Source organism: Doryrhamphus excisus, chromosome 18 (genome assembly GCF_030265055.1).
Source record: "Doryrhamphus excisus isolate RoL2022-K1 chromosome 18, RoL_Dexc_1.0, whole genome shotgun sequence".
NCBI classification, from domain to species: domain Eukaryota; kingdom Metazoa; phylum Chordata; class Actinopteri; order Syngnathiformes; family Syngnathidae; genus Doryrhamphus; species Doryrhamphus excisus.
Genome location: NC_080483.1, coordinates 8616615 through 8641922, shown reverse-complemented (window position 1 = coordinate 8641922; position 25308 = coordinate 8616615). Strand labels below are relative to the sequence as shown.

General features: G+C 39.8%; 1 protein-coding gene across 1 annotated transcript; it reads right to left on the bottom strand.

The window, feature by feature from the left end:
* Positions 1-1162: 1162 nt before the first annotated feature.
* Positions 1163-24948, bottom strand: slc6a11b (solute carrier family 6 member 11b). The gene is made up of 15 exons (XM_058054407.1): positions 24744-24948; positions 24246-24543; positions 22704-22838; positions 22499-22639; positions 22348-22429; positions 20608-20740; positions 18099-18233; positions 13340-13443; positions 13080-13204; positions 12360-12472; positions 11384-11521; positions 8524-8626; positions 8217-8317; positions 7974-8144; positions 1163-6356 (listed from the first exon to the last, which is right to left on the bottom strand). The coding sequence occupies exons 2-15, from the start codon at positions 24454-24456 to the stop codon at positions 6213-6215; spliced, it is 1836 nt and encodes a 611-aa protein (XP_057910390.1). The 5' UTR covers positions 24457-24543; positions 24744-24948; the 3' UTR covers positions 1163-6212.
* Between the last annotated feature and the right edge of the window lie 360 nt (positions 24949-25308).

The following is a 25308-nucleotide window of genomic DNA, read 5'->3' as shown; positions in this document are numbered from 1 at the left end:
TTTTAAATTAAAAAAAGAAAAAAAAATATGTATAAAATATATATATTTTTTTGTAAAATATACTTGCTTTTATATACTATAAAAGCTAACATATTCGTTTTCCCAGCAATTTGTCCTCTATAATAACCAATTAAAATACCAATAACCGCTTTACACAATAATTGCAATTGTTGTGTAAAGCGTGGAATTATTGAAATTATATTTGCCGTGTTGTCTTTTTTTTCCCGTTCCGTTTTTGTTGGTCCACAAAATGTAGGTTGCAGTGATCTCTAAGCGAGGTTGACTTTTTCTTCCCCAATGCTGCATTTGTTGGGTTTCTATCTTGGCTCTGTCCCCAAGCGCTGCTCCACAACTCAGAGCGTGAGTCAACTAATCTGCTGTGCTGCTTCTTCTTCCTCCTCATCCTCCTCTCGCTGTCACTGCAAGCTTTGCTCGCTCATGTCTTTCCTCATCTGTCTGCCTGCCTGCACCTGCCGCCACTGCTTGCAAATCTGGGCCTCTCATGAAGCTGCCAGTAATAGAAATGTACGGGGCGTACAAAACCATCATGTATATCCCACCAACCATCTTACAATTTTTACTGGTACTGTAGTACACAGCACTCTACATGAAGCAATGAAGTCTGTAAAATTAAATAATTAAAAAAAAAATCCAAAAATTGTTACAACTATAATGATGAAAATAGTAATATTAATGATGATTATAATAATAGTGATAATAATAACAATAATAATGGTAAGAATGATAAAGATTATAACAATAATGATAATAATGTTAATGATAATAACAATAATAATATTACAATGATAATAATAACAGTGGCATGAACATGATTATATCTTGCAAAAAGGGGTAGGCATTTATAAGCTTTTGCTTCAACCTACTCCTTTTGGGCTTGTGATCAGATAGTTGAATACAAATGTAAATAATGGAAAGTTATATTTTGATTGATGTAAGAAATGCACTGTAATGTTTTATATATTTGAAAAAATAAATATATAAAAAAAAAGGAAATTAATACAAAAGCATCTCTACACCCGACACCTGGTATCTGATCCCTGCTTTTAATATCCTAATATTTTGGCTACAATTCACTTTTTTCCTGTTTTTTCCAAACACATCAAATATGAAATAAAGGCACACCAGCCTCTTGTCATGTTCCTTCATAAATTTTATTCTTAAAAATGGGTAAGCAGACAGTCCATGTGTCCTGTGAACACCAAGTGTGTGTAGAAGTGTACAGAACAGTAGAACACCTTTCATTATATTTCTATAACAAGAAATACGCTGCATATCAAAAGAAGTCCAAACAATCCTATGAACTGCAGCGGTTAAAACATCTTCATGGCAATACAGAGCACACATTTGCAAAGAAAAGGTGAAGAAATATACACGAACGTGATGGGTGTTAAGCAACAAGACTAATAGGACTATGAAGAGAAGGTCACAGCTTGGACAGGAGAAGGCTGCTAAACACTTCCATCCATTCCCCTCATCACTTGCACTTCCTCAACCCTCCCTCCCCAAACTCCTCACGTATCCCTTGGCTTTCTTTGCCTCCTTGTGAAAAACCTAAAGAGAGAGTTGCCTCCCCTCAGATGCTCTCCTCTTGATTGCATTTTCATCAGGAAACAAGGACAGAGGAAAGAAAGAGAAGGAAATGAGTGGTGGAAGGATGAATGGAAGGATGGCGTGAAATGAGCACTGATTCTGATTGGATGATGCGCTTAATGATGCTGATTGATCTCAACAATGAGGCCAGCTCATCTGGACTTGTGTCTGAACTGAATGGAGGACTCTGACAGACGGCGATTTCACCTCTGTAAAAAGTGAAAGGACCCCTCGTCCTGAAAAAAGATGATATAAAAACGTACACTACTCACAAAATGTTAGGGATGTTTGGTTTTTGGGTGAAAGTTTCTACTTTAACAATCTCAGAGTACCTCATGATACAATATGCAATATATAGCACAGGATTACACGGACATCTCGATATGACGATGCTGGAATTATCAATAAATGGATATTAACATCTGTGTGTTTATAGTTCAAATATACACAAAAGTGGCAGGTGTATTTGTTGTTACGCTAGGTTGACTATGGTCATTGGCTATGCCGACAAGCGAGCAGGCACAGTTTTCAAACAAGGTGGCAGTGCCACCCTGTGTATTGTATTTTCATGATACATATCTGGCTTTGTACTATGCAAGTACTAGTACTAGTGCAGTTGTTTGTTTTTTTGGCCCAACTTTTAGACTGTCAGCCATCTGCACAAGGAACACCTTGCAGGACATGTAAAACAGAACGTCACTGCACTGACTGTGGTTGTGCTCGATAAAATGTGCACTTAGTAGCTGTGTTACAGTATCCTCAAAAAAAATATCTAAACATTTAAAGACATTAAATGTAACTCATTTTAACACATTTTGGTACATTTCAAGGGAATTTAGCCTATAAATAGCCTATTAATACATTTAAATTTATGCTAGGAGTCCACTGGGCCGGCGCCAGTTGGTGCCTGTTCGCGCCAATGCAATTTGCTGTGGCGCCTAGTGGCATGCAGTGGCTCAAACTGCCTCCCAACTGGCTCGTTTGACGGCAATAAAATTTCAAAATGTTAAAATTTTGCATCAAGCAATCAGCACGAAGTATGCACCAAGTGGAACCCGATGTCGCAAACAATTTGCCTATTGGAATCCACTGGAATGTAATGCGCCAAGCCAAGTTGCGCCAATGATGCTAGGAGTCCACTGAGCCGGTGCCAGTTGGTGCCAGTTTGTGCCAAAGATTACGTGATTGGCGCGTAGTGGCTCGCTGTGGTGCCAAATTAAAAGCAACATGGCAACATGCCGAGTGAACATTAATTCGGTATTAGATTTTAAGATTCTGCAGATACTCTGTAATAATTTCTAAAACGACAACAAAAAATATATAAGGTTGAATATCGAGATAGTGTGCCATATTAATCACTGTTGAATTTTTCAGTACTTTTTGCAAAACTTGCTGTTCTCTAACAAGGTACATAGGTAAGGTACTGGTAATTTAGCTTAGGTGTCATTTTCCATTTTAATGGTGCGTTCATGGATCACAACACTTTGAGAATTTAGCGGTTAAGTTCCTTGTTGGAGAACACCAAGTTGTGCAAAAAGTACTAATTCAACCATAAAATTCACCCAAAAATGTTTACAAATGTGAGTAGTGTAGGTAAGTACTATAGATAAGATTCGGGATGGGCACAAAAATCAATAGTTGTGGATTCTGTTTTCAAGAATTTGTTGAGTCGTTTTCCACCCTGGGTTCAAACCAAGGGTCCGCAAATTAAGAGTGGAGTGCGCTAGACATCAAGCTAAAAGCACAGCCTGTCAACTCAATGTCCAGGAGTTAGGTTTACCGACGTTCATACGTATGTGCTGCTACACTGACGCGCATTAGTGCTGTTGACTAAAGAAGGGAGATTGTAAGTAAATATAAAAAGTTAGCAGTCATAGCGTTAATGGAGTCATTAATGTGACATGTGAGTGTAGGCGTGACATGATTGCTCATACATGGCACACGCTCAAAAAAACAATGTGTTGAATTAACATTAACATTAATGGCTGTACTGTATCTTGACTTATTTTGATAGGACAGTAAATTTTACTTTATATGGTATCAAAATGTAATTTCTTCAGACATGATTGTACTATGAAAAGTTGAAAAAATATTTGCAGGAATGTGAGGGGTGTACTCACAAAGGGGGTCATGTGACACCCAGTTCAGGAGATCAAACAATACACAAGATTGTGTCTATGGGAACGATATAGGATTTAAACTAAGCAATGTACAATGAAATCATGTATGACAAACTGCAACCTATTCATATCATTTCAACTAGGTTACTCTCTGCTGGACTCTGTGTGTATGTTAGCAGACCCGCCTCTGCCCATTGACTGACAAAAGGGCTCACTCCATTCATGCAGTTCTATGAAACCAATGCACAAAGTGAACCCTCCTCCTGGCCTTTTAGAGAAGAGAGGTGAGGATTGTGATGAATTTGATGATATTTTATTATCCCAAGCCTAGTTCCCAAGAGACATATTTGTTCACGATTTAATTTTGCGAGATCTTGTAACACCTCTACTATCTTATTTACTCCAATACCCATCCCAGGTTTGCAGCATCCATGCAATAATGATGAGAAATGAAAACAATAAGGGGACAAGATGGAGGATACAAAGAGAAATGTGGCTCCTGTCATGTGTATCCGTCTCCTCCTCGTAAGGTGGAGCAGGAAATAAGAGTTCAGGGGTCGAAGGCTGTCTGTTTGTGTCTGTGTGAAAGGCTCAGCACTGGGAAATGTCACGCATGCAGACATAGGAGAGCAATGAGAGAACAGAGAGAGGCCTTTTGTTCTGTCTTTTTTAATATATGCTTTAAGACTCGGAGTGCCGGTTGCTCATAACAGTTTTTTTTTAACCTTTAAACCTATTTTTATGTACCAATCATATGTGACTGTGTGAACCGCCCAAGCAGAAAGAGAGGTAGGGGGATCACATCAGCACATGAGGAGCCAATATAGTGTAACGCAACGATCAATAGCCTCATAACTTCATTCTGTTAAATCCAATATGTTTTTTTTTGCTCATGTTGCTAAGCAACGGCAAAAAAAAATAGTGCACGACACCAATCACACAAAAGTAACATGTCTGTAAATCCAATATCTAGTCAAAATATGATCACATGACCCAACATTCTGAATTCCGTGCATGATCATATTTAAAACTTTAAGGTTAAGATTACATTGATGAGGTCTCATGAATCAAATTTGACATAAACGCCATCTGTGGCTCCATCCCTTCAATCTAAATTAGCATCTCAGCGGGATATTATGTGCATTTTGATTAAATCCAAGACCATTTTATTTATGAAATCATCTAATTACATCAAAACTACATTTGTCCATTTTGGTTACTGGGCCTTATTTCAAATGTTTTGACTAGAAATTAGACAACATTAACAACAAACAGTATTTCTGTGGCTTAAATCATCAAAGATTTAAATGATAGAATTAAACATCCCTGTTCCGTTCCAACACCACCAGCGAATGGCAATAAAACGCCAATAATACATACACCTTTAAAAACATCAGTTTTTGACACTGCTCCTCCCCCTCTTCAAACCCTTTTGCTAGCTTGACATTGACGTTCTCCCCCAATTTTGGATCAACATTTGCAATAAAAGTGTCTGTTGTAATTATTAGATTAGATTCAGTTTGACACTCTTCCTCTTCCTACTCTCTCTTCAATTGCCATTGTCCACTCGTGACACAATCCAGGTTAAGCCCTAAATATGCCTCACTCACTTATTAAACAAATTATATTATAGTGCAGGTACTCATTGTTAATGAATAATAATGGAAGATGATCCATGAACAGATAGTATTGGAGTCACGGTGTACGACAAAAAAACTGGTACGTTCAAGGACCGATGAACAAAGTGCGAAATCTCAGAGCTGGAACATTATCAGTGAAATATACAGACATGTAAAAATGGTGGTCTTTTTTTTAACAGTGGTACATGTAAACTGTACATTTTACTGGTATTAACACGTATATTTATAAATTATTACTGGGGCTGTGAATGCTGAACGGCGAGTATGCAAAGATCCACTCTACTGTGCAGTACTTTACTGCTGGAAAATACTCAGTGCCCTCCGATAGTCTTGGCACGAACACAAACGTTCGTACGCTCTGTCACACCATGCCAAGCTGCTACAGTTTAGACATGAGGGTACCTCGTACCTAACAGAGGGGTGTTCCACTTTACACAGACGTGTACACCATTAAGCCTTTTGCAACACAACACAATGGTATTGTTGTGAAAGGCACACATACTAACGTAGCCCGTACCAACAAGGAACGGGTACTATTGGCGATATAATCATACATTATCAAATAGGCTTAACTATTAAATGGTTAGCAAAGAAATAGTCTGCTTTAGTGACAAAGTTAAAAAAAGAACCCAACAAACGTGTTATTAAAAAGTTTGTGCAAAAACAAAAGCAGACTAAATATATCTGGTGATCACTTGTACATATTTTTTTTTTTTTTTTTACAAAATCAAAATAACCCTTTGAATTTCTTATTTCTTATTTCAGTAATGGCAGGTTTGTCACTTTTTTAAGGGTTGAAAATAGAATTGAGGCAGACGTCACGACCAGTCAGACAAGTCAATTAGAAATGCGTTTCCTTCTCCGAGACGGTGGATATTTTCCCGTCAACCTTAAGTTTAGCGTCATTGACGGCATACGGACTGAGAGCGGCGAGCTTCCCTCGCATTTTCAGATCCGGGCTGGGTGTCGTCAACTTCTTCATTCTCTGCAAGAGTGGGGAAACATTAGGAAGGGAGGGGTTCTGGTTGGTAAAACCTGGGCATTGTGGTACTGTAATGACCAACACAACCCTTCTATTGAGAAGATCCAGGATGTTTAACTTATGCTGGAGCCTATCCTAGTTGTCTTCGGGCGAGAGGCGGGGTACACCCTGGACTGGTCGCCAGCCAATCACAGGGCACATATAGACAAACAACCATTCACACTCACATTCATACCTGGACAATTTGGAGTCACCAATTCACTTTCTTTGCTTAAAGTATTATTTCATGATGAAATGGAAAATGTGGCCATTCCTGAAACCTTTTGAATATGTTGACTTGACTTGGGGTGCTTTGACTTTTGCATCATCATTTTTATTTCTTGTACATCAAAATATTAGGACAAAAAAGTTGTTATCAAAGTAACAATTTTATAAGAATAAAGTAATAATTTTGTGAGGAAAAAAATATTATCATTTTAGTGCCTTAAGGTTAAAATTTTAAACATATATATTTTTAAGTTGTAATATTATAAGAAACACATTAAATTTCTGGGGAAAAATTTGAATATTTGGGGAATAAAGTCATAACATCCGAAGAAAGTCATGATATTATGAGAGTTATTTGAAAAAAAGGTTAAAATAGCAACAACAGCAGGAATGGGTATAGAACTGCTATGATTTTCTAAGAATAAAGTCAAGATATTAAGAGGAAAAAAGTTGTATTTTACAAGAATAAACTTGTAATAGTAGAAGGGAAAAAACATTTTAGCATAGAGCTGAAATATTCCAGAAAAAAATGTTATTTTTCTAAGGTAATAACAACAAAAACAAACAAACAAAAATTTGAATGGGGAAAAAATTAATATTACAGGAATAAAGTCAAAATATTAAGTGGAATAAAGTGATAATATTAAAACAACATTTATTCAATCCACCCATCTACTTATTGTCTACGCTACTTGTCTTCAAGGTTGCAGAGGTATGCTGGAGCCTGATTATAGTACAAAAAAAATTAAATATTTAGAAAGTTAAAAAAAAAAAAGCAAACATTAGAGTTAAGAGTGATGTTGATATTAATAATAGGCTTTCACCTATATCACAGATATAACTTCTTAGCATATTTACATGTCAAAGTGGTCCTCGCTATAGAAAAAGTTTGGACACCCACGTCTAACTTGTGTATTCTCACTAATTTCTTCCAGTTGCTGGTCCCTTTTTAAGCCTCTCAGCCTGTGCATGTTAAATGTAAATATGTATGCGTCATCAAACTCTATTATCCCATAAACACATACCATTATATTAATGGATATTATCAGTCTTATGAAGTGAAATGTATGAAATAATAATGAACAAGTTGAACAGAGCAGAGCAGTATTACAAAGAACCACCAGCATCATGACGGCTATGAGGTTATGAGAGCTAATTTGTTCCTGAATGATGTGGTCCTTCATCGATGCAGATTAAATCTGTGGCCAGTAAAATGAATGGCATGACTTTTTTTTTTGTGGCTCTGACTTGATACAACTGAGAAGTAATTAAAAGTTAGAGCTCTTAAAAGCATTTCTTCAAAAGCTCCACAGTTTTAAAGTACCGTGGAGATGACTGTGTGTGTGTTTTTACCTCAGAGAAGGTGCCGGGAGTCTTCCAGATCATCCAGATTATCCCCAGAGGGATGCACACCATAGAGGACATGGCCATGAACCAGCCAATACCATAGCCCCACTCAGGGTAGGTGTACACGTTGTTGTACTTCAATGGCTTGTATTTGATTAGGAAGAACAGGAAAATACCCTAAAGGACACACAAATACATTATTTATACTTCTTATTGTCAAAAAGGGAATCGAATTGGTGGTGGACTCACAGCACAGATGCCCGGGGTCAAGATCATCCAGCACCATTTGATGAAGAAGACAGGCTTGTAGCCAATCATGTCTTCAATATTTAAGTAGAATCTGTCGCTGCCTGAAAACAAACATCGGTCACTCCGCTTCTCGCATCAAAATAATGGCAAGACTGATCTCTAGCGGCACACTGCAAGGCCAACTAGTCACAATTGTAATACTTGTGTGTTATCTTTATATCCAGCAGAGGGCGTAGTTGCCACTGGCCTGTTTTTCCTTTGCTCCAATGTGAATAAACCACACACACACATGCTGTTATACTCTTACCATACACCCATCCGATACATATGGACTCAAAGATGGCCACAAACAGCAAGCACATGCCGCTGGCAGCGTACGAGTCAAACAGCTGAAAGACGTACATCCCTCCCTGTTGGGAGACAACACAGGAGTCAAAATGATACGAGTCAAACTAACTTGTTAGTGAACTGAAAGTCCTTATAACCAAAAAACAGCATTGCTTATAAATGATGAGGGATGCTGTGACCGAACCCAATCAGAGGACTGTAGAGGACTACAGTAGATGCTCAGTTTTCACCACCTACCAATAAGTGGAGATTCACAACTACAATCAATAACTACATCACATTTTATGTAAAGAGATTTTGTCAATTGTGGAAATATGGGCCTTTATTTTATTCAAAAAATAATATACAATTAGAAATCCCAGTCCCACTTTACTTGACTGTACTTGAACACACCTTTTAACTTTGCTCCACGTTGCACAGTACTATGACACTACTACTACTACTATGTTGTATTTTTCACCTCACATTTGGTTCCAAATGCATCTAGGCTATGTTTCACTTTTGCATCTGACAGCAACTATGGTGCATGGAACAGGAACCATAAAACCAAGTGTGGAATCTCAATGTATGACCAAAAAAAAAACAACATCAGAGATGCATGAAGACATAAAAGTATTTTTTTTAAGACAGAATTGTGGACTTTTTTTTAATGATAGTGCATGTGTGCTGTACATTTTACCTATATTTGTACGTATATATAATTTAGGGTGAATGAGATGTGATTTCTGTGGAAAAAAATATAAGACAAATATAAGGTTCTTTTTGTAATAGAAAAAAAATGAAAAATTTCTGCAGAAAAACAGCCTATTAGGGGATAAATTAAACAAATAATGAGACTACAATTTGTAATCATTTGGCAATCAAATTAATAATTTTCTAATTAATTGATCATAATTAATCATCATTTGCCACTGTGTGAATTATGCACATTTTCGATGTATTTTATAAACCAAAAGATAAACGACAGGATTATGATAGATGATATATGATATATATATATGATAATGATATATATTTGTATGTATTAACAGCTCCAAGTGATATATTTAAATGAAGCTAAACAAGACCACACATCACATGGAGTCACTGTGTAGCCAGTCACAACGAAATACTGGTACATTCAAGGACCAATGAACAAAGTGCGAAATCCCAGAGCTGGAACATTATCAGTGAAACATACAGACATGTAAAAACGGTGGTGTTTTTTAACAGTGGTACATGTAAACTGTACATTTTACTGGTATTAACAGCAGTAACCCCAGTATATTTATGAATTATTATTGGGGCTGTGAATGCTGAATGGCGAGTATGAATCTATTTTTAATAGTAGCTGAACTTTAACCATGTTATTATGAGCGATGAAGGGTTGCGTTCAAAGACACCGCATAACTTGAGTTGAATTCAGGTTTTGAGTGTAGATGTATCTTATGGGATTTAAAATCATACTTAAAAGCAGCAAATTGTACTTCTGCGGGAAGAGATACAGTATGATATAAGAGAGATAAGAATATCCACTTACTGTATTTGTTTGTCTTTCTGCTTATTTAGACCACACATACATGCAAAATAAAGATAGGACTTTTGAAGTGTCAGTAAATGCACCTCACTGTCAATGAGGAAGTGTCATTCTTAGGATGAGCTGACTAGAGACATGTTTACGAGTTGGAGATATATGTATATCTGGTAATGTTTAGGTAGTCCACAGTACCAGTAAAGATAACACATCCTGCATTCAGTCAGGACAGCTCCTCTGTTCCACTAAAAGCACCTTCATGAATAAAATCTCCCATGAATCCATGAGCAGGTATTACATCAGAGCTGTGGTGTGCTTGTAAACAGAAAATGGCAAATATTTCAGCCTGGTATTGAATATTAAACTTCCCAAGGGAGCTTTTCTAAGCGCACTCATGTGATATGCTTCTTGTGGTATTTCTTTTGACGGCAGTATACAATCAAAGTATCTGGAGAGCAGTTAAAAGTGGCAGATGAATCGTGAACATTTTAATGTACTAATCACAAGTCTCTGGGAATGAGTAAGATTTAAAATTGTAAAGAGTTATGTCTAATGGCACTTGTGGACCTTGCACAGTAGATAATGGTGGGAGTGCAGGGACGTATAGAATCCAGAAGGTTTTAGTTAGTTTAGAGGGTTCCTTGGTTCCAAGTTGTATGATATTCTTACACACATTAGTGCATGTAGCATCACATAATGTAGCATATGTGGAAATGATTTTCATGAGCTTTTCAAGAGTATTTTTTTGTGTAAGTGTATTCTTGTGAAAACAGATCTTTGATACATTTATAGTAACTTTGATTAAAAGTTCATATAAAAAAATAATGTGGGACGTTCTCTGGTTACAAATCTTTATGACCCTACCTCTTAAAAGCATCAGAATCGTTATTACATTAGAATTACATTAGAATTACATTATAATTATCAGGAAGCAGAATCGAAACAAGGAATCAAAATCCGAACTGGAATCGTTCAAATTTAAATGATGCCCAACCTTAGCTTATATTTACAGATCTACATACTAAATTAAATGTTTTTTGTACCTGCAGGCCTTCACCTGATGGGGTGATGATGATGATGATAATGATGATGATGACGATGATGATGACGATGATGATGACGATGATGATGACGATGATGATATGTCTTCATGGAATGAATGGACAACAAATTGAATATGGGTAAATTGCATCCAAACATATATATATATATATATATATATATATATATATATATGTATATATATACGTATGTATGTATGTATGTATGTATGTATGTAAATAAAACAACCATATCCACCACTCACCTCTGTACACATGATGAGTCCTATGAGGAAAGAGGCGATAGACATGCCGAGAATCAGCAGTTCTCTGCGGTAGCCTCTCCTGAAGGTTTCTGGGTACATGTCCACCACGGCTGTCACTAAGCTTTCCACACACACAAACTGGGAAATACATCAATAATCATCAATTTGTGGGTCACAAATTGAAAATGCTGTAAAAGCTCTAATTGTAAAGCTTTTATTTAAATAACGGCGTGATAATTGGAAAGTAGCTGTTATTTCTGAACTTTCATTATTATTTTTTACTTTGATAATGATTTGGAGTGCATGAGAAAGTGGACAAGAACAGTTTTCCTTGATATGGTCATTCATGAACAAGTATATTGCACCATTCTGCAGCAACAGAACCAATGTAATAGTAGTAAGAAGCAAACTGCTCAGCATTAATACCGCTGATGTGTTTATTGTAAACGTCAGTAGGGAAAGTAACACGTATAAGCTTCAGACCAACGACTGAGGTCAATAAAGTTGACTTAAAATGCAACTATAGGAGGCTCTGCGTTTGATTGAACAGAGACATTAATTGGAGCATTTAAAGTAAATTACAGGGTTCATTCATTCATTCATTTTCTACCGCTTATCCTCACAAGGGTCGTGGGCGTGCTGGAGCCTATCCCAGCTGTCTTCAGGCGAGAGGCGGGGTACACCCTGGACTGGTGGCCAGCCAATCAGAGGGCACATATAGACAAACAACCATTCACACTCACATTCATACCTATGGACAATTTGGAGTCGCCAATTAACCTAGCATGTTTTTGGAATGTGGGAGGAAACTGGAGTACCCGGAGAAAACCCACGCATGCATAAGGAGAACATGCAAACTCCACACAGGGATGGCCGGGGGTGGAATTGAACCCTTGTCTCTTCCTTTGGGAATTACATCCAAGTTAAATATAATATCATGTTTACCAAAGCAATTAAAAGAAACGTCTGATCTTACCTGGCTGTCCAGTCCGAGAAAGATGAGCATCATGAAGAAGAGACAGGCCCAAAGTGGAGAGAGAGGCATCATAGTGACAGCTTTTGGGTATGCGATGAATGCAAGACCAGGACCTTGAAGTAAACATTTCCATAAGGAATCGGTTTATCTGCACCACATCAGTCATTTTTGTTTTCTTTACCTGAAGTATATAGAGTACAATTGCACACAGCATACAGATGCTTTCATTTTTTGTATCAGTTTCATTTTGGATCAGAATGCTTCTTCCAACACATTCATCAACTCAGGTGGAGAAAACTGTAATGCATCATGCTGGTGTGTTGCACCACGGGACAGATAAATGGTCCAAAACATGAATGCAAGGTGACTGATGCTACACTTTGAAAAAAATACTAACTGGTTCAAAATAAGATGTGTTGGGCAGTCCCATTATCATGGAGAGCCCTACTCTCAGAAATGCATTAAGTTCCTTCCTGGCTGTGCTCGGGGACAAGCATTTTAAATCTCTCACGCTGTCATTCCCACTAAATCATTCATAGCAACTTGAATAAATCATAAAGTGGTGGTCCGAGAGGCTGCGTGAGTGTGAAGTTACATAATGTGTATTCACATGATGATGGATGAGGCGAACAAAGATTCATCGACTTTCTGTGCTCTATAATGTGAGACGCCCACATGCTAATGAGGCGCAGGTTGCGGCGACTTCTGTTCCTCACTCACCAGATTCTGCCACGGCCTCGATGGGAACATTCTGTTCGTAGGCCATGAATCCCAGCACTGAGAAAATAGCGAAACCTGCCACAAAGCTGGTGCCACTGTTCAAACAGCACAGCATGATGCAGTCCCTGAGGAAGAAGCCATCAAGATATCATCATCTTAAGAGTCGTAAGTTAAAGTGCAATCAGCACAGACTGTACAGCCTGTACTTTAGGCTCATAATAAAGTCCATGGAAATGTACAAATGGCAAGGTGAGTTTTACCTATAGCAGTTGTTGTTGTAGGCGTTATAACTACCAAGAGCAGTGAGACAGCCCAAGCAGATGGCATAGGAGAAGAAGATCTGGGTTCCTGCATCCACCCATACCTGAAGTAATGCAGACATCATAACTTACAAACACATGACTGCTTGATAGAGAAAGTAGAAGATTCATTCATTCATGCATTTTGTCCAATCAAAGCATTTCATTGGTAACTGTGAGGGCGCTGCGATGATGTCGGCTTCCCCCTGGGCTCCTCTGGCATTGCAGCTATCGCTTTTCCTCACGAGCGTTGCAGGGGTGCTGGAGCCTATCCCAGCTGTCTTTGGGCGAGAAGCAGGGTACACCCTGAACTGGTCGCCAGCCAATCACAGGGCACATATAGACAAACAACCATTCACACTCACATTCATACCTATGGACAATTTGGAGTAAAGAAAGTAGAAGATCTGCAGCAAATTGTACATGAGGAAATATTGTCAGTATGTTGTTTCTACAAAGCTCTAATTGCTAGACTGTTTCTTTGTACTGTTTTTCATTGATATCAGTGATGTAGCCATATGTTCTTTGAAATTCTCTGAATTATATCTTTGAATTTTCTTTTAATTGAATTTGGAGACAACACATTTCTACCCTTGAGCAGATAATCATGGCAAGCAACGTTCCCTCTAGCTCTGATCTTGTGTTCTCAGCACACAGCACACAGCAAATACAGCTCAACAACAACAAAATCCAAACTGAACTGTAAACAAAATCAACACATAATTTATTCTGTACCATTTTGCAATGCAACTCCATGAGTGACAGGTGACAACAAGTGGTAATAACATAATTATGATGAACACTGTCCAGCCAGTGATGAGATCCTGTTGGTATCTGTTTACTTGTGCAGTCAATTAATTCATTACCAGTGCATAACAGAGTACGTGTCATTGTTTTGCAGGTTAGCGTACAGCTAAGAAGTTATGGGAGTTAAATGTCGCTTGCTGTATTTTGGCGGTGCCACATCCATTCACCAAGCTCAGTTAGCATTTCATTGGTAACTGTGAGGGCGCTGCGATGATGTCAGCTTCCCCCTGGGCTCCTCTGGCATTGCAGCCCCATATATCCATTCATTAATTTTCTATACTGATTGTTTATTTCATTTTTCATTTCATTTTCTATCGCTTATCCTCACAAGGGTCGCGGGGGTGCTGGAGCCTATCCCAGCTGTCTTCGCGCGAGAGGCGGGGTACACCCTGGACTGGTCGCCAGCCAATCACAGGCCAATATAGACAAACAAGCATTCACACTCAAATTCATACCTATGGACAATTCGGAGAACATACATACAGAGATGCCCGTACAGGGAATCAAACCGGGGTATACATAAAATTAATAAATTATAATGGAAAATGGACCCTTTGTGAGTCTAGTAACATGTTTACCTGCCATCTTCAATGAACAACATTGTCAACAATGTCAAGAAAGGCGACAGCAAAGCAGTTTGTACTTGCAGCACAGGACCTCTGCACCCACAGGGTAGCACGGGGTGCTAGCGGATTCAAACCGCATGCAGCATAGCTCTTTGAAAACTCTCTCACATCACCATTCAGCCACTAATCTCATTTCACCGCCACAAAACAATTAACAAACGCACAATCTTCACTCCCTCCTGGGAGTAACCACGGTAACTTCCGTGACCCCACAAACACAGGCCTGTTCCTGTGGAAGAACAGCCCTTTCTTTCCTAATGTTCATTAATGTTCCCTTTTAGTGCACCGTGGGCTGATGGCCGCGTAGAGTAGGGAAACCTTTAACGCGTTGTGTTGAGTATGTGAAAACAACGCTCATGACGTGAAAACCGAAGGTTGTAAAGCGTTTTCATACAGTGTTCTTTGTTGTTTTGTTAGTTAGCAGAATAAGACAAAAACTACTACACAGATTTCCGCAACAGCGTGTGGCGGTTGGGGCATGGTTCAATGCTCATAGATCCAGATGATTTTTTTTGTTCTGAACTTTTGCAAGGTAGGGCTGCAACGATTAATCGACGTTGATTATATGAATTTGTGGAGATTTATTATTTCTGCTTAATATCATTTTAATTGATAGACCTTTGATGAGAAACGGGTGCATTTCCACAAAGTAGGATTCAATATTAATTGAATATTTTCATATGTAGAGCATAAAAAACTTGTTAATGGCCTTCTAAAAACATTATTAGACTACTGCAGACATTAAATAACATCCCTATAGTAACCTTTATACCCGTACTACTTATTATAGTAGGCATGATATAAAATAACTCACACATTGTTGTATCCTGAACATAATGTGGGTCGATCACATCAGCCCACCATCCATCCTCACTGACATTGGTCACTTGACTGATAAGTAGGACAGCCAGTCTAATGTTAATTTACCATACAAAAACGTACACTCCAACACTACTGCGAGCTTTGTTTACATCACATTGTGCAACTCTTTTGCGCAAGCTACAAGTGGCCCAAGATAGTTTATCTCTGGACACCCATGCTTTTTTTCCAGCAAGGTTGCTGCTGTCAGGCAAAGAAGGCGTGTGTCCAACCTCTGCCTGTCTCTGTTGGGTTGCATTGTAAAGTTGTACACCTTCCTTGACTGTATTTAATTACCAAATAACGCACATGCCTGACCAGGCAACCGCGGTGTCGCCCTGGAGGTCAGGAGAAAAAGAGCGAAGAGAGTCACCTGCGATGGCCGCCATGGTGCACTAGTAATCGGCCATCTGCTCCAAGCAGACCCCGGTGGTGCTATTATTAATGTTGATGGTGATTAATGGTAACGGTGATTAATCATACAGTCCAATCTGATCTGATAAACATTAAGTACCTTTGATCAACTGTAGAATTACTACAGCTTCTGCTTGAATATAAACAAGCGGCAAAGCCGTTTCATTCCGATGAAAAAAAACATCCGCACGTGACTCGCTGGCGTTGGGAACACCAAAGAAGGTTGGATTGCAGAGTTCAACGTGTATGTAAAGCACTTAATAATTCCTTCTTTACTACCACTTTCATATTACATTTCTTATCATTCCTAGTTGGAATACCATAGTTCACAGTCTGCACAGGAATGTCTATCCTGCCGATGCTGGATAGATGTGCTGGGGGCAAGTCTTGAAACAACTGCATGTATCTGAGTTTAGTCAATATCGGATCGAGAGACCCCTGGTAGAAGTTATATATAAGTATAATAAATAACACTTTGCGTCTCACAGCGACTATGGCGCATTGAAGGGCTGCCAAACAAAGTACGAAATCTCAACACTTGACAGAAAAACAGTTACATTTCTGGCCTTCATTTAACAGTGGTAAATGTTTATGTGATTCCCCCCTCAGGCATCTCTGTGTGGAGTTTGCATGTTTCCATACTCCGGTTTCCTTCCACATTCCAAAAACATGCTAGGTTAATTGGCGACTCCAAATTGTCCATAGGTATGAATGTGAGTGTGAATGGTTGTTTGTCTATATGTGCCCTGTGATTGGCTGGCGACCAGTCCAGGGTGTACCCCGCCTCTTGCCCGAAGACAGCTGGGATAGGCTCCAGCACCCCCGCGACCCTCGTGAGGATAAGCAGTAGAAAATTAATGAATGAATGAACATGTTAATGTAACATTTTACCTGTATGATCACATATTATTAAATTATTACTGACTTATGGTGAGTAAGATGTATTTTCTGCTCATTTTCAGAGAAAAAAAATATAACTTGAAAAAATGATGTGCAAGAACTGAGCAGAGGAGAGTGAAGAGACATGGAGCTGAGCTGACACACACACAAACATACAACTTCACACAGCCTGGAAGTGAACAGAGCCTTGATTGTCCCAGAGGAAGCCAATTTAACATCAGTGTCACAAGTAATGCCTTCCTCTGCCAAAGAGCAACTCTTCTATATCACTCGCCTTGACTTCTCCTTTGACCCCCGCCCCCCCACCACCCTCCACCACACACTTTTTTCCTCCATTCTTCTTATATGTTACAACACAACCAGATAATGGCGCGGCTGTAGTGAAATCTAAAACCGAGTTTTACTTGAGAGGTAAAAATGACCTGGCAAACAAATATGTATATCTACTAATGTCATCAATAGGTTCTTTTGGGGTATAATGGGGTTTGAATGGGGTGCTATTGCCACATTCATGGTATTCAAGGTACAGTATATAACACATTTATCACAGTATGATGTTTTCCTCTTAAACCAAAATCATCTGTCTCCTTTCACGTTGTCATGACAGCAATATTCTTGTGACATTTACTGGTCTGCAGTTGCCTAGCGACTCAAGCTGTCTGCCTAGACAAGGTCTAGTGGTGTAATGTTCATTCATTCATTTTTCATTCATTTTCTATCACTTATCCTCACAAGGGTCGTGGAGCCTATCCCAGCTGTCTTCAGGCGAGAGGCGGGGTACACCCTGGACTGGTCGCCAGCCAATCACAGGGCACATGTAGACACACTCACATTCATACCTATGGACAATTTGGAGTCGACAATTAACCTAGCATGTTTTTGGAATGTGGGAGGAAACCGGAGTACCCGGAAAAAAACACACGCATGCACGGGGAGAACATGCAAACTCCACACAGAGATACTCTGGTCTTCTAGCTGTGTGGCCTGTGCCCTAACCACTCCGCCGCCGTGCAGCCTGGGTGTAATGTATGAAATGTAAATCTTGATCTTTGGGATTCATAACCACCATTGCCCTGCTGAAGGGCATCCAATCAGATGATGATTTCTGAGCCTACCTGAGGGTCGGAGAGACGGGAGATGTCTGGGTAGAGGTAAAACTTGATGCCATCGTAAGCTCCTGGCAGTGTTACTCCTCTGATCAGCAGAATCAGCAACATGAAGTATGGGAATGTGGCCGTCACGTACACAACCTGCAGATACAAAACAGATTTGGAATATCTACTTTTTGACAATTTTAACAACAAAGCATCTGATGCTCACTTTGACCAACTTACTTTTATTGCTGAGTGTTTACATATCATTACATTACATACATAATCAATTTTACAGTATGGAATCTTTGATCCGGTACAATGGTGTACCAATTTCCCAAATGGCACATATTACAAGTGAGGGACAGTCAGTGTAACTGCCTCATGCCAAGTGGCTGCAGAAAAACAAATACAGTGCAACCTGTCATCATTGTACTTCCCAATCAAGAAACGCGATAAACCAGAATTGTCCTAAGTGCAGCAGGCTGCAAAATAAAATTGATTATTAATGACATGTGTTATTAGGCATTGCATTTGTTTGCTTTATCGCAATGACACGAAGCTAAGACATTAACGTATTTGTTTTAGCTAGGGCTGTCAAAGTTAATTACGTGTTAACGGAAGTTTCCTCTATAGGGGACCTATTATGTCAATTTTTCGACCCTTTGTATTGAGTTGTGGTCTCCTATAGAGCAGCTACACACAATAACCCGCACAGAAAACCTTTTAGATTTTCCAGAATCTGCACCTATTCCAGCTGTATTTCCTTTCATTTTGTGCTTCCTGCCACAACGGTCTGTTTTAATTTATTCCACCCACGGCCTGCCTCCAGGTATGCCCACTCCACTGTGATTCGTCAAACGTCCAAAGCGCTTCCTAATTATGAACGATATAAGAAAGTCCGCCCTTCTGTGACATCACAAAGGGGCAGTTTTACCACGCCTTTTGAAACAGAGTGTTTTGAGCCATCCCAAACTTCTTTCAGGGCTCACTCTCAAATGCGCAAACCTCATTATCTGAAACCTTGGCATCGTTTAACACAAGAATGCAACATTCTAACTATATTTATAGGTCAGAAAAGTGGAAAAGCATAATAGGTCCCTTTTAACAGCAGCTATTTTGTGTTATTTAATTAATGTGCGCGCCTCCTGTTTGACCCACGGCCCGCACCATATTTTGATTTATGCACAGTAACTCAAACTGGAACAAATATTGAGCAGAAATGGAGAAAGAACACCCCTACTATATAGTGTATATGGTGCTCATGGTTCATAGTCGTCACAGCAGTCAACAGTAACAGAAAGCCTTGTCTGTGTGTTTTTTCTTCTTTTTTTTTTGCAGGATTGTGCTCCACGTCTGGAGAAAACACTTAAGAAAAAGACCCTGGCGGTGGTGGACAACATATATCGCCCGGCTTGCTGGAATCCAGTCAACGGTCACCAATTGAGGGCAGAACGGAACAGAACAGAGCCAGGCCAGGAGGCTGAAAAGAAAAGAGGGCTCCTCTGGCTCGAGCTCTTAAACAGGAGGAGCCCAGAGGAGTGATGCTGGCAGTGTGGGAAAATGTGCTTCAAAGAGACACACAACAAGCAGGCAAATACACAACTTCACTCGCAACAAAGCCGTGGTACACACATGCAGTCCAGTCCTTAAAGACCTTGCTGATCCTTAGGATGCACAGGCTCTAAATATAGCTCAACACTTTATTTGTAAAGAGAAAAATATGATGCTAAAACTGTGCACTGTAATCTGTACTAATCCCAGTATTTCTAATAGTAAAAGTGTGGGAAAACCTGCTACACAACACGCTTCCTTCAAATTGACAAATAAAACAATTACACATCCTAAATGTTTCTCTTCCCTTCTTTCTGTGCATTTGCATTAGCGACAAAGAGGGCAATATTCACCCACAGCGTGCACTTTTAATGCACCACAATGCTGCCTCTACCTCACCACGGGCAAACATTTAAGCCATCGCAAATTTACTGGTCAAACTTGCCCCTGCCTTGCCAGTAAATCTAGCAGGAGAGCTTAAATGTGAGAATGGCTTGCAAACACAGCCACAAAACAAACAGCTTAGCAGTGTCGGAGCTGAATGGACCCGTTGGAAAGCGAGGGAGAGAAAGAGACAGAGGGAGAGGATATACTCTGCATGCTACTCATGAACACTTCCCTTGCCTCTAGTGAATGCAGAAATCAATCTTGGACCGGCTGCTAAAGCCCGGCCATGAAGGAGCATTCTCCCCTCTTTACTTCACAGACAGACAAAAGACACTTCAGGGGGAAAATCAGCATTGCCGCCATGTTTTGGTTCCCCTCCCCTAGCCATTCATTTTTTTTTTCCTTACACACACCTCTTTCTTGCCACTCCTGCATCTCTTTTCCTCGTACTACCACCATCTCCCAACTTATTCTGCAACTTTGAGTCATAGATATGTTTGCTAATTGCTGCTGGTGAAATTTAAATAATGATGATTCAGCGGTGTGTGAAGACTTTACATTATGGTTTTTAATAATAAGATGCTGTTCTCACCTTGCCGGTTGACTTGGGTCCCTTCCAGATGCAGAAGTAGCAGATAAACCAGGCCAGGGCCAAACACATGGCCAGCTCCCAGCGCATCCCCCCCATGTGTTCGATACCATCTGATATCTTCAGTACTCGCCGTCTGCATGGGCGAAGGAAAGAGAGATGACATGTTCAATGACATGATGATGTTCAATCAATGCTGAGACTTTAGAAGAATCCAATGCTTAGCGATGACACAATCTCTGCTACTGCTAAGGCTGCACCATTATACAAAATATGTGAATCGGGATTTTCCGATTGAAATTGCAATCAGAATTCTACAGGAATTTTCTATGCACACACAAACACTATTTATGATTGTTATTATTACACTCTTCTATCTCATACTAACAATAACAAGTCTGTTGGTGAAAATACAACCATACATATGACTTCCATACTGTACCAGAAAAGGGCCAACGGGTGGCTTTCATTGGCTCTTTTGCAAGCCCAGCGTTTCCCATACATTCATGGCAGTCACAATTTGGACCGCCACAAATAAATTTGGCACTACCTGCTCGCCTTCACTCATAAACTTATTATTCTGGGACTGTCTGTGAATGTACAGGTAGTTTGTGGTTCCTACTCTGTACAGTAGATGGCATGATAACTCTGAGATAATTCTGGGTTTCCTTAGAATAAAAAGACGTAGCAAGTGGAACCAATGTTACAACTATATTTAGTGAGTACTAGATTTTAGACTTTTTCTGGTTGTATTGGACACTTTGGGGGAATCGACCAAGAAACAAATGCAATGAAGTCCTGTGGGAAACACTAAAGCCTACAATAATTGCTACAATACAAAGCTTAGTTTCATCTTGATGGGCCACCAGGTGTCACAGTCAAGGTGACCCACGTCCGTAACACTGTGCTTCCTGTTTGTCAAAGCGTCCCCGGGCAGCGGTATTGACAGAGGATGTGAGGCAGTGACAAAGTTAAATGGCACTGGCAAATATCTCTGCCACTGAGTTCACCCCCACAGATCCTGAACCAGCCATTGATCATGGTGACATGTTCTTGGTGGCAGGCCACAGGCTAAGTCCAACACAGCCACCCTCTGGCCCTCCTGGTCAGCCACACAGAATCGGGACTGCACCAGAAGTAGTTTTAGACACAATGATAACTGCTTCTATATGTGTCATGTCAGCAATAAGTGAACTTTTGAAGGATTCAGAAATGTTTTTACAAGTAAATGTACCTTTTCTATTTTGCATCTAGCATGTACTCATAGTGGAAAACATTTTCACCCCTTGGTGAGTCCTTCTCCAAACTGACATTGGTACAAAACTAATCTCCATTCATTCAGATTTAAAATCAACCAACATATACATTGATTAGCTGGTGTAAAATCTGCTCTCATGGTGTAAAAACAGCGACTGGCAGCCAGAGTGGAAGTGTGGTCAGCACTGCCCGCTGGCAAAGGCTGATCTGCTGCCATACTCATGGCTCCAGCTGGGAGACAGCCGGCCTAGCGGACCCTGCTGACAAAAATGAAAAGAGCTGACTAATTATTATTAGTTGGTAGGTTGAATGGGTCAGTAAGACTGACTGAGAATGAAATGTCTCAGATTTTTATGCATATTAAACATGACTTGGGCTCAGGATAGTAAAAAGTGGCCGTGATCGGATGAAAAGATGACAGAATCGTTTCTGAATAAAGAATATTAAAAGTGGCAGAGGATAGGGTAAAGATAAAAATGTACTCACTCCCAAAATTCAATAACAGGAGACGTTGCGTTGGGGTTTGTAATGTTGGTGGCGTTCTCTCCATAGTAGTCCACACAGTTCTCTGTGGAGACACATAATCATTGCTTTGTTGTTACGTCTAAATGTGAAGAAAGAACCTTTTCTATTGCACCTGTATTCCAATAGTGGCCACAGCCAGCCCACGGCAGCTCTGTGGTGAAGCAGTTAAAGAGGTAGAAGATGGCCCAGGCGAGGATGACTACATAGTAGACGTTTAGATGAGCTTCGATCACCTGAGTCGCATAGCCGATGCCTGAAATGTGCAAAACAAGTGACAAAATTAACACAAGAATGAAATTGTCTGACAATGTTCTTACCTTCAAACAAGGGGCAGACTTTCCTCCAGCAGGTAATGCCTCCCTCGCTGGTAAATTGGCCCAGGGCAGTCTCCAGGAAAAAGACAGGGATACCACAGCACACGAAGAAGATGACATATGGAACGAAGAAAGCACCTTGACGAGAAAAGACATCATTAGATATTTCTGAGCAAGTTTGGTCAAGAAATCACAATGTGTTGCCACTTGGGAATCTCGGACCAAAATGGAAGTACAGTAATCCTACTAATGCAGCCAATACAGAAAGTATTGGGACTCCTGGTACCAAAAAGATACATTGAACCTTTGAAAATTCAAGTTTCAAAGGTTCCAAAGCCATAGCACTGACTACTTTTATGGCCCTGCAAAAGGTAGAAAAAAGTAACCTTTGAGTTACAATGTTGTATAGACTGACACTAATAGAGCGGGATCATCTAAGCAACCTGCAAAGTAATTGAAAAATGCTCATACAAATATACTGTATATTTTCCAGAGTCTGCCACAGCCTGGGCTATGCTGCTGCATTCAGGCCCTACTGTAAATAACATTAATTTGCTTCTAGAAATATACTATATTAAGCACCGGGAGTTCATCAAATCACACAGATACTTCACTCACGGTGCAACCAAAAATAACGATGAGCGAATTCAAGAAACAATATAAGCAGTTTAGCAGTTTGCTAAATACAAGGATGAAGCGTCTTGAACCAGTCATGATGTGCTATACATATCACTATATTGACTGTTACTATGGTACCCATTATGTCATTGGATGGTCATATCACCTCGTACTTCGGTACGTGACAAAAAAAAAAAAAAAAAAAACTTAAACTATATTAGGAAAGCAGGAAGTGAACAAATAACAGTTAGTGATTGTAAAAGTACTAGATGGAGGGGAAGGATTTAATAAGCTTTGCTTCTTCCTACTCCTTTTGGACATGTGGAACTGTGAACTGATTATGTGATGCATTCAATTGTAATCTGATGCATGTTCAAATGAAATAGAACCATTACCATTACCAAACATCACATTTATTAACTATAAATAACACAATATAATTGCACCACACAAACTAATCTACATACATTAATTTACAAGAATTCTACTTCAAACAAAGGGAATTCTGGGGAACCGCTGGGGAAGTGTGCACCTAGACTTCCCATCATCACATGCGGGTTGTAAATAATATAAAATAGTATTATTGTACCTGTATATTAGTCAGTAAGCATTTCATTTCAATTTGCATTGTGCATTTTTTGCACTGTTGCTCCATTAGTATGGTAGGCGTTTGGTTTGATGAACTCTTGGTTTGTAGTGTGTGAGTAATGGTGTAAATGTACAAATAACACATAATGTAGTTATTGAATTTTGCTATACATGATGTTTTATAAAATGATCGTTAAATATTATGTGGAATTGATTGTTGATGAATTGTTGGAGTGCACTTCTGTATTGCAACCAGCAGAGGTGCTTCTTTGTGTGTTCTGTCTCAACTAGTTTGCTGTCTAAAGAAGTGTATGAGTATGTAGTAGGAAGCATCCTTACCTCCTCCATTCTTGTAGCAGAGGTAGGGAAACCTCCAGACGTTGCCAAGCCCAATGATCTCTCCAGCCACCGACAGCACAAACTCTATCTTGTTGTTCCACTGGCCTCTCTCGTAGTACTCCCTGTTGTCCAGACTGGAGCTGGACCCCTCCGTGTCTCTACTGTCCTCCGGTTTACCATTTATCACCGGCCCGCTCTTCTCAGCTGTCATGTCGCTGCTGATTTACGCAGTATCTCAAGCAGCCAAAATGAACTTTAAGTACAAAAAAAATGGAATACAGTCGTGCAGCCCTCCTCCCTGAATAAAACAGGAAGATGGGGAAGTCAAGCGTGACACCTCATTAACTATGCATCTTGTTTTTTTTCTTGTGGAAACACAAAAACAGAATAAAGAGAACAGAGGTTTACAGGTAAGGAAAATAAAACATCTCACAGGTGCATGGAAGCAACAAAATGAAAAGTTAGGTCAAGGAGAAGAAACATTTAACTAAGTCTTACCAAGCAGTGTCCCAGGTGCAACAGCAGTTCTCGATACCTTCACAAAATACAGGTGAAAGGAGGAGCGAGGTAGATGAGATGAGAGGAATGATCAACACAAATTGGAATCTCTTATCTACAAAAGATTCCCAAACGTGACCGGGGTATGTTGCGCACCAGGCGGTGGACCATGTGCGACTGTGCTCCTGCTCTCCGAGCGCGCCTCTCTCAAAGCGCCTTCACTTGAACAAAAGCCATGTGGTGAGAGGAGGAGGAGGACGGGGTGGATGGCATAAGAAACATGGCGGAAGGTTGGGTTAACGCAGGTGAAAGTATCCTGTTTGTTTGAATAAAGCATTAATAAGTGTAGTAATAATAGCTATACATACACAATATTCCTGTCATTTTTGATCAGCAAGACGCAAAATAAAATGAAAAAAACATTTCATTGGGGCTGCACGGTGGTCTAGTGGTTAGCACGCAGACCTCACAGCTAGGAGACCAGGGTTCAATTCCACCCTCGGCCATCTCTGTGTGGAGTTTGCATGCGTGGGTTTTCTCCGGCTACTCCGGTTTCCTCCCACAT